At 40.3% G+C, this 15,498-nt stretch overlaps 1 protein-coding gene across 3 annotated transcripts in view; it reads right to left on the bottom strand.

Annotated features, from left to right (window-relative positions):
* ANKFY1 (ankyrin repeat and FYVE domain containing 1) overlaps nt 1–15,498 on the bottom strand; it is a 61,890-nt gene that overhangs the window by 28,353 nt on the left and 18,039 nt on the right. For 2 of the 3 annotated variants that reach the window (XM_074190545.1, XM_074190546.1), the window contains exons 5-7: nt 7,410–7,533; nt 2,754–2,903; nt 2,376–2,541 (exon numbers count right to left, since the gene is read on the bottom strand). In XM_074190545.1, coding sequence (XP_074046646.1) covers nt 2,376–2,541; nt 2,754–2,903; nt 7,410–7,533 — 440 coding nt within the window. The other variant, XM_074190547.1, reaches the window with a different exon arrangement.

Genomic DNA, 15,498 nt, shown 5'->3' with positions numbered 1-15,498 from the left:
GCTCCCAGTCTGATGGGCGAGTGCTCCACACAGGGAGAACCACAACTCCTAAAAAGGCCCGGACCAGCAAGGCCAGGAACATTGAGTCCAAGTGTCTTGGCTGGTATTGAATACCAAACTGAACAGCTAGCATCGGCTCCTACAAGGGGGAGGAAACCACTGGAGCCTTCTGAGCAATGGGCAGATCCCCAGCAGCTATGACAGTGGTCCATGAGTGAGGGGAAAGGGGCCTAAACCAGGGAGGGGCAATGTCAGAGCAGACAAGGGGGTGTACAGATTTTGCAGAGAGAACCAACAGACCTTGGCACCAGATGGCAATGGGGGGAGACACTTTGAGGATGGAGGTTTTAGATGAGGTGCAAGCTGTGATGGTAGAGCAGGAACCAGTATGACACGCTCCCTTCCACCAACTCCCCAAAGTTATCTAAAAAATGCACCAGATTAAAGCAGGATGAAGAAATCCAGATAAAGTCCTAGTGATAGAGGGAGAAAGACAAGGAAGTCTGTGAACACTGGAGCCACCCCTGGGGTGTTCACTGGGAGCTCTGTCACCCACTCCCCAGAGCAGAGATCAAAGGGGTCCTGTTAATTGGGGTGGCATTCTGAGGTAAGAAACCCTTGGGTGACAGCAACACCAGCAGCTGCAGGAGACCTTGGATCTTAGACATAGGGCAGGGTCTCATTCCCATCATAAAGAAATAACCAGTGGGGTAACTAGGTGGCGCAGTGGAGAGAGCACTGGCCCTAGAGTCAGGAGGACCTGAATTCAAATCCAACTTCAGACACTTAATAATTACCTAGTTGCATGAGCAAGTCTCTCAAAACCCCATTGCCTTAAATAAAAAAAGAATGAACCAGGAACCAGGCAGGAAACCCTGCTGTTGCTCTGACCCAGAGAATGTTCCAGGGGGTTGGTATGGGTAAACTCTAGCAGTTCAGATCCAGACTCAAGTCAGAAACTGCAGAGCTCAGACCAAGGGGCAGCAGTCAAGACTCTTCCCTAGATCAGATCTGCCTCACACCCCAAGGAACACTGAAGTGACCCACAGGGTCCATGTGTCCCTGAGACCCTGAAAAACTCAGTACTCAATAGCCCAAGAAAACAGCTGCCAGACCACCAGACCATCAAACCCCAGATGTCAGAGCGCCAGACCTGCCCTTCAGGGGGTCTCAGGGTCCAGCCCTAACATCAAGTTCAAAATCAAGTTGCAAGCTGGATGTTTATGAAATGAGAAAACTCAGAAAAATGTGAAAAGTAATGAGCTAGGAAAGAAAGACTGGGAGAGGGAATGGTCAAGCTTGGCACAAGAACAACCTCCTTCAAAATGTGGATGGACCAAAGGGAAGGCAATGACTGGGAGGCAACAAGAAACATTCAAACCAAATCAAGAGACTGAAAAAACAGAAGGAAATGCAACTTTCTCACAGAAAAAACAACTGATCTGGAAAAAAAAAGATCAAGGAGAAAAACAAGAGTCACCAGAGCACCCAAAGTCCTGACTGAAACAAGAACCTAGAGGCCTTCTACTGTCAGATGCCTTAAAAGAAAGCTGCCCATGTCGCTTGGGGCCAGAAGGCAAAGAGGAGAGGGAAAGAAGCCGCTGGTCCTTGCACTTGCTTCTTGAAAGAGACCCCCAAATGAAAACCCCATGGAAGCTGGCAGTTGGGCAGGACCCCAGTCAAGGCAGCAGTCACCATGCTCCAGGAGGAGAGGACTGGGAATGAGGCAAAGGGGATCATCTGAGGAGCCCTGAAAGGGGAAAATGGACCCTGAGGGAACAGAGGGCCTCCAAGCATCCCCAGTGAAAAGAAGAGCACAAACATTTAGGTAGAGAAATGTATTTCACTCCACCAGGAAATAGAGGAGGGAAAGGGGAGAAGTGCAGAAGAGGGAGCAGAGGAAGGACAGACATTCAGGTTTGAACTCAGGTTTTCCTAACTCCAGTCCAGTTCTTCAGCTGCTGTGAGGGTCTAGTTTTGTCGTAATATACTCAACAGAACAACCACCCAACCAGATCTAACCCTTCAAAAGCCTGATCTCCAATAACCCTTAAGGTAAGTCCTAGAGCATTATTATCTCCATTTGACAGATGAGGAAACTGAGTCCCATTCCCTGCCCATCAGGCCTCTCATCCCACTAGAGAACACTGAATTTTGTCTACCAGGAAAGTCTGTGGACTTGCTGGGGAACAGCCCTAATCACTTCCAGAAATTGAAGTTGAATTGCTTAGAATAGGGTGAGTTCAATTGTCACCTGACTCCAGAGCTGCAGAGCCCAGGACGGAGGCAGGTAAAGATTAGAGAAAGGCACGAGTCATAGGAGAACCCCCCTCCCAGGGATGGCACAGCCTGACCATCCACCTCCCCTGCCTCACCTCTCTGGATGGCTTTATGCAGCAGGCTCCACCCATTCTTGTCCACCATGTCAACATCCGCTCGGTGGCTCACCAGGGTGGTAGCAATGCTCTCCAGTCTTCGAGAAAGGGCGAGATCTAAAGCGAGATCTCCATTGGGATCCAGCTCATTCAGCTTCAAGGGCAGCTATTACAAACAGTTGAGTGGGTGAGCAATCATCAAGGACACAGCACACACCAATCCCAGGGGTTCTTGCCTCTGATCCAGGCAGCCAGACAGAGGAGTTCGGACAATGCGTGTACACGTCGCCTATCTCACCTGGCACCTGTTCCCCTGGGGGGCCCTCTGCCCCTCCTCCCCCTTCTCGCCTCCGGGTCTTCAGGGTGGGCAGTCAGTACCTGGGCATCCATCTCAATGAGGTACAGGAAGACAACATCCTCACGCTCCAGCCGGATGGCTTTGTGAAGTGGATGTTGTGTCTTGGATCGGATCATCTGGTAGAGCAACTGGGCGCTCATACTGCTAAAGTCCTCCTTACTCAGATCGTCCTGTGGAGGAAACCAATGCATGAGCCAGAGACCCTGGCAGCTTGCCTGGCCCCCTACGCCACCACCTGGAGACCTCGGAGGCAGGAGGCTGGAACAGCAAGCCCAGAGGCATCCTCCCCTTCTCTCTTTCCAAAGCAGAGAGGTGAACAACTTCTTTTTTAAAAATATATTTTATCAGTTTTCCTATCATTTATCAGCAGTTTCTACCTATCATTTTTTGCAAGGTTTTGAATTTTACAATTTTTCCCTACCCTCCTTTCCTTCCCCACCTCCCACAGAAGGCAGTCTTAGTCCTTTCATGGTATACATTGCTCTCACTTGAATGTGATGAGAGAGAAATCAGATGCTTGAGGAGAAAATAAAATATTAGAGATAGCAAAATTATGTTGTACATACGATATGACATTTTTTTTTTTTAAATTGTAGGTAACAGTCCTTGGTCTTTGTTCAAACTCCACAGTTCTTTGGTATTCTCCATCACAGAGTCCCAAATTGTCCCTGAATGTTGCACTGATGAAATAAGCATGTCCATCAAGGTTGATCATCCCCCCCATGTTGTTAGGGTGTACATTGTTCATCTGGTTCTGCTCATCTCACTCAGCATCAGTTCATGCAAATCCCTCCACGCTTCCCTGAAATCCCATCCCTCCTGGTTTCTAATAGAACAATAGTGTTCCATGATATACATATACCACAGTTTGTTAAGCCATTTCCCAATTGATGGACAGCACCTCAATTTCCAATTCTCTGCTACCACAAACAGGGTTCCTATAAATATTTTTGTACAAGTGGTGTTTTTACCTTTTTTCATAATCTCTTCAGGGTATAGACCCAGTAGTGGTATTGCTGGATCAAAGGTTATGCACATTTTTATTGCCCTTTTTTACCCTTTTTCATCACCTTTTCAGGGTATAGACCCAAAAGTGGTATTGCTGGATCAAAGGAGATGCAATATTTTTGTTGCCCTTTGGGCGTAATTCCAGATTGCTCTCCAGGAAAGGTTGGATGAATTTGCAAGCTCCACCAACAATGCACTAGTGTCCTAGATTTCCCACATCCCTTCCAACATTGATCATTGTTCTTTCTGGTCATATTGGCCAGTCTGATAGGTGTGAGATGGTGAGGGAACAACCTCTTGACTTGCTTTAAGAATAATTCCAGACCAAATAAGGAATGGAGAACAGTATAAATTGCAAAGTGGATGATTTAGACTATGTTAAATTAAAATGCTTTTGTGTTAATAAAACCAACACAGTCAAGATTGGAAGGAAAATAGAAAGCTGGGAAACAATATTCATAGCTAGTGATTCTGATAAAGGACTCATTTCTAAAATATAGAGAACTGAATCAAAGTTATAAGATTACAAGTCATTCCCCATCTCACAGATGGTGAAAGAATATGAACAGGCAGTTTTCAGATGAAGAAATTAAAACTATATGTAGTTATATGAAAAAATGTCCTAAATCACAATTATTAGAGAAATTCAAATAAAACAACTATGAGATATTACCTCATATCTATCAGACTGGCTGAAATGAAAAAAAGAAAAACGATCAAAATTGGAGAGGATGTGGGAAAAGTGGGACATTAATGCATTGTTGGTGGAGTTCTGAACTGATCCAACCATTCTGGGGAGCAATTTGGAACTTTACCCAAAAAGCAATAAAATTAATCATATCCTTTGACCTATCAATACTATACTAGGACTATATCCAAAAGAAATCAGAAAAAACAGGAAAAATCTCACATGTCCAAAGTATTTATAGCAGCTCTTTGGAAATTGAGGGGATGCCTATCAATTCAAGAATGGATGAAAAAGTTATGGTATATGAATGCTGTGAGGCCTTTAGAGAAGAAAGAAAAGAACTTGACACTCAGCGAAGGGAGCAGAACCAAGAAAACATTGTACACATTAACAACAACACTGTGAGTTGAACAACTAGGATGGGCATAGCTCCTCTCAGTAGTTCAGAGGTCAAGGACAACTCTTGGGAGACCATTCATATCCAGAGGGGAAAACCACAGAGTCTAAATGCATACTATGTTCACTTTTTTAAAAAGATGACAAGTTTGGTTTCTGTAGGCTGTAGGTTATTTAGGGAAAAGGCAAATCCAAACAAGGATGGCCTGTCCTCTGCTCTCCTTTTGGTGACTTCATCAGTCCCAACTCAATTATCTCTAGGCAGCTGATTCCCAGACCAACACAGGGGATCCTGACATCACCAACTGCCTACTGAGCATTCCAAATCACACATCTGATGGGCATCTTAAATAAAACTCATTCTTTCCCCCCAAATACATCGCCATTTGAGGTAGCCTCCCCGATCACTACCCTCTGTCTCTTTTCCACTTGGACTGCAGCGGTGTGCTCATTGTCTCTCTTTGGCTCTCCACTCCCTTCTCCCACAACTCAGCAGACAAAGGAACCTTCCCAAAGTGCTGCTGGTCTGACCATGCTGCTGCCCTGGTCAACAGGCTCCAAGAGTCCACTCCTAACCAATAAAATTGATAAACCTCTAGTTAATTTAATTTAAAAAAGAAGAAAACCAAATTGCTAGTATCATAAATGAAAAAGGTGAACTCATCACCAATGAAGAAGAGATTAAAGTAATAATTTGGAATTATTTTGTCCAACAATATCCCAATAAATTTGATAATCTAAGTGAAATGGATGAATATTTACACAAATATAAGTTGTCCAGGTTAAATGAAGAGGAGATTAAATACCTAAATAACCCTATCTCAGAAAAAGAAATTCAACAATTGAACTCCCTAAGAAAAAAATCTCCAGGGCTATATGGATTCACAAGTGAATTCTATCAAACATATAAGGAACAATTGGTTCCAATTCTATATAAACTCTTTGGAAAAATAGGTGAAGATGGAACTCTGCCTAACTCTTTTTATAACACCAATATGGTGCTGATATCTAAACCAAGAAGAGTTAAAACAGAGAAAGAAAATTATAGACCAATCTCTCTAATGAATATAGATGCAAAAATCTTAAAATCTTCGCAAAACGATTACAGGAAATTATCACTAGGAAAATACACTATGACCAGGATTTATACTAGGAATGCAGGGTTGGTTCAAAATTAGGAAAACTGTATTATTATCTATATCAATAACAAACCTATCAGAAATCTTATGATTATATCAATAGATGTGAAAAAGCCTTTGACAAAATACAGCACCCATTCCTACTAAAAACATTAGATAATATAGGAGTAAATGGACTGTTTCTTAGAATGATTAGCAGTATCTATCTGAAACCATCAACAAGCATTATATGCAACAGGGATAGGCTTAGAGACATTTCCAATAAGATCAGGGGTGAAACAAGGATACCCATTATCACCATTACTAGTCAATATTGTGTTAGAAATGTTAGCTTTAGTAATAAGAGAAGAGAAAGAAATGGAAGGAATTAGAATTGGGCAGGAAGAGACAAAACTCTCACTCTTTGCAGATGACATGATGGTATACCTAGAGAATCCTAAAAAATCATCTAAAAACTACGAGAAACAATAAGCAACTTTAGCAAAGTCGCAGATAGAAAATAAACCCTCATAAATCCTCAGCATTTCTATAGACAACAAGTAAGTTACAGCAGTAAGAGCTAGAAAGAGTACCTTCCTGCACTGTACTCTACTGGGCAGCAACTGTCCTTCCACCTTTCCACTCTAATTTTTTGTGGGCACCTGTGTTATACTGTATACAAAGTTTGATATATACATAAATATACTTATAACACTTTTATATATCTCATAACTATACACAAATTATATGTAAAAGTTGTTTGCATATAGAAATATATCTCTGTAGGTGTGCATCAATTCTAAATGTGTATGTGTGTGGGTGTGTGTAAAAACTCCCCTTCTGAGCACTTAAGGACAACACTCCATCTCTAGACTCATCCCCAAGCTGTTCCCCCAGCCCAGTGCCCTCTCTTCTCACTGCTTAAGCAGTCAACCAATCAATCAGCATTTCTTAACCCTGTGCTATACATATATTCCTATGTATACAAACACAAAAGAGAGCCCCCGACTTTAAGGGGGAGTAAACATACAAAAGGAAGTTGCCAAGTGAGGAAGGTGGGGTGTAGGGCTGAAGGGGAAAAGCCCACAGTGGAGACGGTGAAGACTTGATGCTGTCAAACTAAGTTTATTCAACTTCAATGACATGGAAGGAAGCAAGGGATTGTCTTGTTTTACTTCTGCAGCCTAAAGGAATGACTATGACTGCAGCATGTCAATGGTGACTCAGTTTTTTCTACAGGAAGCATCGGGAGAATGCTCAGTTCAGGGTTATTTTTCTGCCCCCTGAACCTGGGCTTAGAGCACCACATAAAACCAGCATCCTGGTAGATTATTTCAGCAGCGATGCCTACCACCCAAACTCAAACCCCAAAAAACCAAAACTACCTTCTCCCAGAACATTTCCTCTGACCACAGGAATTCCCAGATGACAGAAACAGCAAAGATGAGAGAGGGAGCAGAACTTACCCAGTGGCTGGCAATGATTTCTGCACAATAATTCATCAAAGTGGTAGCATTCAATTCTTCTGCAGTTTGATAGAAACGGATACAATTCCTTACATTGACTAAGGACATGACTCCTTTCTCACATCTGCCCAAAGAAGCAGAACAGTGACGATCAGTATCATGAGATAAGAAGCTCTCTCAAATTGCACCTCTCTAAAACAAAAGAGCCAAAATGATATGTTATGAAAATAAATTGTTGCCCTTTTTGTGAAAATCAAGATCTGGTAAAGCAAAGATGTCTACTGTTACCACCAGTATTTTACAATGCTAGAGATGCCGGTTATATGAACGAGTTGAGAAAAACCAGATGGACTAAGGGCAGACAAAAAGAAGTAATTCTGTGTATCATCTACAAAACCAATAGGAAGAGCTAAAAAGGTAAATTCCATTTAAAATAACTACAGATTGTATAAAACTCTTGAGAGTCTATAGATCAAGAAAAACACAATTACAAAAATCACTCTTTTTATTTCTTTAAATATTTCCCAATTACATGTAAAAAATTTTAACAATCAGTGTTTAAAATTTTGAATTCCAAATTCTCTCTCCCTCCCAACTTTGCTTCCTCCTTGAGAAGGGAAACAATTTGATTTTGATGATATATTTCCCATCATTTGGTGATAATATTTCTATAGTAGCCATTTTGCAAAAGACAACACAAACAAAATAAAAATAAAGCTTTAAAAAAGTGTACTTCAGGGTGGAGCCATGATGGCGACAAGAGAGGATCTTCTCTTAGGTGCTCTCTCGTAAAACTTATAAACTAAGGACTCTAACTAAATTTTCAAGAGACAGAACCCACAGAGGGACCTAGTGAGGCAGTTCTCCTACTCAAGGTAACCTGGAAAAGTGCAGAAAGGCTCTGCTCCCCGGGGTCGGAGGGGTGGCCTGCCAGAGGGGTGGCCTGCTAGAGTGAAAGAACTTAAGCCTCCCAGAGGCAGTCCCAGGGCAGTTTCCTGACCTAGGCCTGGGGAGGACCAGGCACAAGTTGGGGCAACAGCGGGGGACCTCTGCCAGAGCGAGCACGTGAAGCCCAGCCCTCAGGGCACACAGACAGCAGCTTGGCCAAGGTAGTCCAGATTCAGGAAACAGAAGCAGGCAGAGTGGGTAAGCAGGAGACCCCATGGCATGAGCATGCTGAGCATAGGGAGGAAGTGGAGAGAGACTGCTGAGTTCTGTCCTCTGCCCCTGGAACAGGACACTGGGGCTCTGACCACATTCAGATCCTGATCGCAGTCTAGGCCCCCCCGACCTCAGCCCTGTGGCAGAGGGGGGCGCTTATGGTCATTAACAGACCAGGAGGGAGGACAGAGCCTCTCACACTGAGACCATTGTGGGAGTGTCCCAAAACCTCAGGAAGCACCCCAAAAACAGGCTAAGGCTGGGAAAATGAGCAAACAAAGAAACAAGAGGAAGACCATTGAGAAATATTTTGCCTGTGAGCCCAAGAAGGATCAAAACACTCAGTCTGAAGATGAGGAAGCACAAGCTCATACATCTGAAGACTCCAAGAAAAACAGAAATTGGGCTCAGGCTATGACAGAGCTCAAAAAAGACTTTGAAAATCAAATGAGGGAGTTAGAAGAAAAACTGGGAAAAGAAAGGAGAGAGATGCAGGAAAAACATGAAAATGAAGTCAGCAGCTTAGTCAAGGAAATCCAAAAAAATGCTGAAGAAAATAGCATGTTAAAAACCAGCTTAGGTCACATGGATAAAACAGTTCAAAAAGTTATTGAGGAGAAGAATGCTTTAAAAAGCAGAATTGGCCAGATGGAAAAAGAGATAAGAAAACTCTCTGAGGAGAACAAATCCTTCAGACAAAGAATGGAAATCAGAGAGATTGCTGAATTACGAGAAATCAGGACTCAATACTTCAAAACCAAAAGAATGAAAAATTAGAAGAAAACGTGAAACATCTCATTGAAAAAACAACTGATATGGAAAACAGATTTAGGAAAGATAATTTAAAAGTTATTGGAATAGCTGAAAGTCATGATCAGGAAAAGAGCCTTGACATCATTTTCAAAGAATTACTACAGGAAAATTGCCCCGATATTCTAGAAGCAGAGGGCAAAATAGAAATGGAGAGAATCCACCGATCCCCCCGAGAAAGAGAACCCAAAAAACCAACCCCCAGGAATATTATAGCCAAGTTCTAGAACTCACAAGTCAAAGAGGAAATATTACAAGCAGCCAGAAGGACACAGTTCAAATATCATGGAGCTGCAGTCAGGATCACACAGGACTTAGCAGCAGCTACACTGGAAGCTTGTAGGGCTTGGAATATAATATACCAGAAGGCAAGAGAGCTTAGAATGCAACTGAGAATCAACTACCCAGCAAAAATGAATCTCCTCTTCCAAGGAAAAAGATGGACTTTCAATGAACCAGGGGAATTTCAAATGTTCCTGTTGGAATGGCCAGAGCTGAACAGAAGGTTTGATCTTCAGATACAGGACTCAGGTGAAGCATAGAGGGAGAAGGGGAAAATATGAAGGACTTAATGATGATGAACTACATGTATTCCTGTATTGAAAAATGACACTGATAAGACTCATATGAACCTTCTCAATTAACAGAGCAGATAGAAGGAGATTTTATAGATGAAGCACAGGAGAAAGCTAAATTTGAAGATAAAATATTATGTAAAAATAGAGTCAATAGAAAAAAAAAGGGAAATGTAATGGGAGAAAGAAAAAGGAAAGAGGGAATAGGCCAAGATATTTCATGTAATAAAATTTTCCTTTGTTACAATGAGCTATTGCAATGATATGGAAGGGGGGAAGGCAAGGGGAAATTAGGGAATCTTTGCTCTCATCAGAGGTGGCTAGGAGAGGAAACAGCAAATATACTCAATGGGGTATAGGCATCTGGAGTAAGAAGGGGGGGGGGGACAGGGGGAAGGGGTGGAGATGTGAATAAAGGAGGAGAGGATGGACCATGGGGGGAGAGTGGTCAGATATAACACATTTTCTTTTTTACTTCTTGCAAGGGGCTGGGATTGGATGGCCTGTCTGGGACCATTGGGCCAGGTGGATGCTGGGCCTAAGGGGTGGTATGGGGGCTTGGGGCCTCTTGGCCACAGGGCCAAGGATCTGTCTGCTGTGCCACTCAGCTACCCTACAGCAGAGTCAGAGTGAAAGGAGAGAGAAAATATAGTACATGGTAGTGGAGAAATACAAAAGGATGGAGTTGTGATCAGCAATGGCAACAGTGAAAAAATATGGAAGTAACTTTTGTGATGGACTTATCATAAAGAATGTGATCCACGGATGACAGAGTTGGTGGTGTTGGAACACAGACAAGCATATTTTTCATTATTATTATTATTATTTTGGGGAGGGTGCAGGACAAATGGGGCTGGTTGGCCTGCCTGGGGCCGCGTAGCAGGGTGATCATTGGGTGTCTGAGGCCGGATTTGGACCCAGGTGCTCCTGGCTCAAGGGCTAGTGCTCTATCTGCCACCCAGTTGCCCCTACTATTATCACTATTTTATTTTAGGTCTTTTTTTTTTCTTTTTTTGGTTTTTGCAGGGCAGTGGGGTTGGGGTGGCTTGCATGTCCACGGCTGGGTTATTGTTGGGTGTATGGGGCCAGATATGGGCTCGGGTGCTCCTGGCTCCAGGGCTAGTGCTCTGTCCACTGCTCCAACCTGGCCATACCTACAATTATTACTATTATTTTTTTTAATTTTAATTTTAATTTTTTTCTCTCCCCTTTATCGCTCAAGCAAGCCTATATTTTTGGGGGGAGGGGTATTTTGTTTATTCTTAAACAAGAATATTTTATTAATGTATAAAAAACATTATTTGTACAAAATGAGAATAAATAAATATTAAAAAAAAAAAAGTGTAGTTCAATCCATACCAGAATCTATCAGTCCTCTCCCAGGAGATGAAAAGAATGTTTTATCATGGATCCTTTGGACAACTGTCTTGGACCACTGTCTTAAGAAGAGTAGTTAACTTTTTCAGTTACTGTTACAATATTACTATTGCTGTGTACATTATTTTCCTGGCTCTGCTCATTTCATTCATATAAATATTCCCAAGATTTTCTGAAACATTCTGCTCATCATTTCTTAGAACACAATAGTATTTCATTGGAGCGTCTAGGTGGAGCAATGGATAAAGCACCGGCCCGAGAGTCAGGAGGACCTGAGTTCAAATCTGATCTCAGACACTTAATAATTACCTAGCTGTGTGGCCTTGGGCAAGCCACTTAACCCCAATGCCTTGCAAAAAAACCTTAAAAAAACTAAAAAATAAATATTATTCCATCAATTTTCAATTCCTTGCCACCACAAAAGAGAGCTGCTATAAATATTTTTGTACAAACAGGTTCTTTTTCCTGTTCTCTGATTTCTTTGGGATACAGAAATAATAGGGGTACTGCTCAGTCAAAAGGTATGCACAATTTTATAGCCCTTTGGTTCTAGTTCCAAAGTATTCTCCAGTTTGGTTGGAGTACATCACAACTCCATCAGCAGTGCATTAGTTGCCAAATTTTCCTACCTCCCCTCAAGTATTTATTATCTCCCTTTTCTGTCATGTTAGACAATCTGTTAGATCTGAAGTGGTATACCAAAGTTATTTTAATATGCATCTTTCCAGTCAGTAGTAATTTAGAGCATTTTTATGTGGTCATTGACAATTTTGACATTTTTCTTTTTGAAAACTGTCTATTCACATCCTTTGGTCATTTATCAACTACAGAATGGCTCTGATTTTTGTAAATTTGGCCCGGTGCCTTATATAGCTAGAAAATGAGGCTTTAATGGAGAAAATTGCTGCAAAACTTTTCCCAGTTTCTGTTCTCCTTCTAATTTTGGCTGCATTTTGTTTGTGCAAAATCTTTTTGGTTTCATGGAACCAGAATTTCCATTCTACTTCCCATAATCCCCTCCATTTCTCATTTGGTCATAAACTTTTCCCTTATCCAGGGAACTGAGAGATGGTTTTTCCATGCTCTCCTAATTTGTTTATGGTCTCACCATTTATGGCTAAATCATATGTCCACTTAGACCTTTTATCTTGGTATATGGTATGAAGAATTAGTCTGTCAAATTGCTTTACACTTTCCTCAGTAATTTTTGTCAAATGTTAAGGTTACAATGGTCATTTACTACTCTGTACTGTATACTTGATGTATTCCACTGATCCACCATCTTTTTCTTAGCCAGTACTAGATTGCTCTACTGAGGCCTGCATTGTAACATCGTTTAAAATTAGGGGCAGCTAGGTGGCGCAGTGGATAGAGCACCGGCCCTGGAGTTAGGGGTTCCTGAGTTCAAATCAGGCCTCAGACACTTAATAATTACCTAGCTGTGTGGCCTTGGGCAAGCCACTTAACCCCATTGCCTTGCAAAAAAAAAATATAGTTTGAAATCTGGAACTGCTCATCTGCCTTCTGTAACATTTTTTCCCACTGATTCCCTTGATATTTATTCTTGAACTTTTGCTCTTGCAGATGAATTTTACATTTTTTCCAACTCTTTAAAATAATTATTAGGTAGTTTGATTGGTATGTCATTGAATAATAATGAGTTAACTTAGGTGAAATTAGGGTTAGGGTTATTATGTTGACTCAGCCTGCTAAATCACAAAGACTTATTTCTTCATTTGTCTAGATCTGTTTCTGACTGAGAGGCACTCTATAATTTTGTTTATACAGTCCCTGGGTTTGTCTTGGCAGGCAGACTCTCAAGTGTTTTAAATTGTCTGCAGTTATTTTGAATAGAATTTTTCTATCTCTTCCTGCTGGGTTTTGTTGGCAGTATATAAAAATGCTGATGACATGTGGATTTATGTTACATCCTGCAACTTTGCTGAAGCTGCTCACCATTTCAACAAGTTTTATTAGTTGATTCTCTAGCATTCTCAAGTACCATCATCATTTCATCTGCAAAGGTAGAGTTTTGTTTCCTTGTTGCCTATTCTTATTCCTTTAGTTTCTTTTTCTTGTCTTACTGCTATAGCTGGCATTTATAGTATAATATTGAATAATAGTCGTGATAATGAACATCTTTGCCTCACTTCTGATCTTATTTGGAAAGCTTCTAGTTTAACCCCACTACAGAAAATGCTTGTTCTTCATTTTAGATAAATTCATTTATTCCTATGCTGTTTATTGTTTTTAATAGGAATGGGTGTGGTATTTTATCAAAAGTTTTTTTTCCGCATCTACTGATAAAATCATATAATTTCTGGTTTTGTTACTGATATGGTCAATTATGCTAATATTATCATAATAATAAAACAGCCCTGCATTTCTGGTACAAATTCCACCTGGTTATAGCATATGGTCATTGCTGTAATATCCTTGCTAGGATTTTATTTAAATTTTTTACATATATATTAAGGAAATAGGTCTATAGTTTTATTTCTGTTTTTGTTTTCCTTGGTTTAGGAATTAAAATCATATTTAGGTCATAAAATGAATGTTAGGACTCCTTTATTTTTTTTAATCTATTTTTTCCAAATATTTTACTGGGATTAATTGTTCCTTAAATGTTTAGTAGAATTCACTTGTGAATCCATTCTGGTTCTGGGGATTTTTTCCTTAGGGAGCTCACTGATGGCAAGTTCAATTTCTTTTTCTAAGATTGGGTTTTTTAAGAATTTTATTATCCTCCTCTGTTAATCTGGGCAGTTTACAGTTCTGTAAAACATTCATTTCACTGAGATTGTCAGTTTTACTCATGGATAATTGGAAAAATATCTCCTAATAATTGTTATTTTCATCTTGATATTTTTACCCTTTTCATTTTTGACGCTAGCAATTTAATATTTTTTTAAATAAAATTAACCAATGGCTTACTTTGTTTTTTTCATAAACTAAGTTAATTTGCCAATTCAATGTTGCTGTTTTTTACTTTGAATTTTATTAATCTCTCTTTTGATTTTCAGAATTTTCATTTTGGTTTTTAATTGAGAATATTTAATTTGTTCTTTTTCTATTTTTTTGCATACCCAATTTATTGATCTGCTCTTTCTTTTACCTTATGGGTTTACAGACATAAATCTCTCTAAATTATTATTACCTTGGCTGCCTTCCACAAATTTTTTGGATGTTGTCTCATTGACATTCTCTTTAATGAAATTATGGATTGTTTCTATGATTTATTCTTTGATCTACTCATTTCTGGGGATTAGATCATTTAGTTTCCAATTAGCATTTAATCTATGCCTCCAATATCCTTTATTAAATGTAATTTTTATTGCATTGTGGTCTGAAAAAGATACATTTCTACTTTTCTTGGTAGTGATGCTTTTATGCCCTACTGCATGGTCAATTTTTGTGAAAGAATAAGATATACTCCTTTCTATTCTCATTCAATTTTTCTTAGACATCTATTATATCTAACTTTTCTAAGATTCTGTCTCCATGACTTTCTTATTTATTTTATGGTAAGATTTATCCAGCTCTGAAAGGGAAAAGTGGAGGTCCTCCACTACTCTACCTTTATTATCTGTTTTCCCCTAAAACTCAATTTCAATTTTCCTTTAAAAATGTGGATGCTCCTGGAGTCAGAAGTAGCTGGGTTCAAATCCGGTCTCATATACTTAATAATTACCTAGCTGTGTGACCTTGGGCAAGCCACTTAACCCCATTTGCCTTGCAAAAACCTAAAAAAAAAAAAAATTTAGGGGTGGCTAGGTGGTGTAGTGGATAAAGCACTGGCCTTGGAGTCAGGAGTACCTGGGTTCAAATCTGACCTCAGACACTTAATAATGACCTAGCTGTGTGGCCTTGGGCAAGCCACTTAACCCCATTTGCCTTGCAAAAATCTTAAAAAAAAAAAAAGAATTGAAAAATGTGGATACTATGCCATATGGTAGTCCTTAGCAAGGTATGAATGGCCCTTTTACACCTTTTTAATTAGGTCTACTTCTGATTTTGCTTTTGTCTGAGATCATGATTACTACCCCTGCCTTTTTTACTTTAGCTGATGTGCATTAGATTCTGCTCCAGTTCTTTATTTTAACTCTGCGTGTGTCTTGTTGTTTTAAGTATGTCTCTTGTACACAAATATATTGCTGGATTCTATT

This window comes from Macrotis lagotis, chromosome 6 (assembly GCF_037893015.1).
Source record: "Macrotis lagotis isolate mMagLag1 chromosome 6, bilby.v1.9.chrom.fasta, whole genome shotgun sequence".
NCBI classification, from domain to species: Eukaryota; Metazoa; Chordata; class Mammalia; order Peramelemorphia; family Peramelidae; genus Macrotis; species Macrotis lagotis.
The sequence above is the reverse complement of the archived record's forward strand: the minus strand, read 5'-3'. Positions and strand labels throughout refer to the sequence as shown.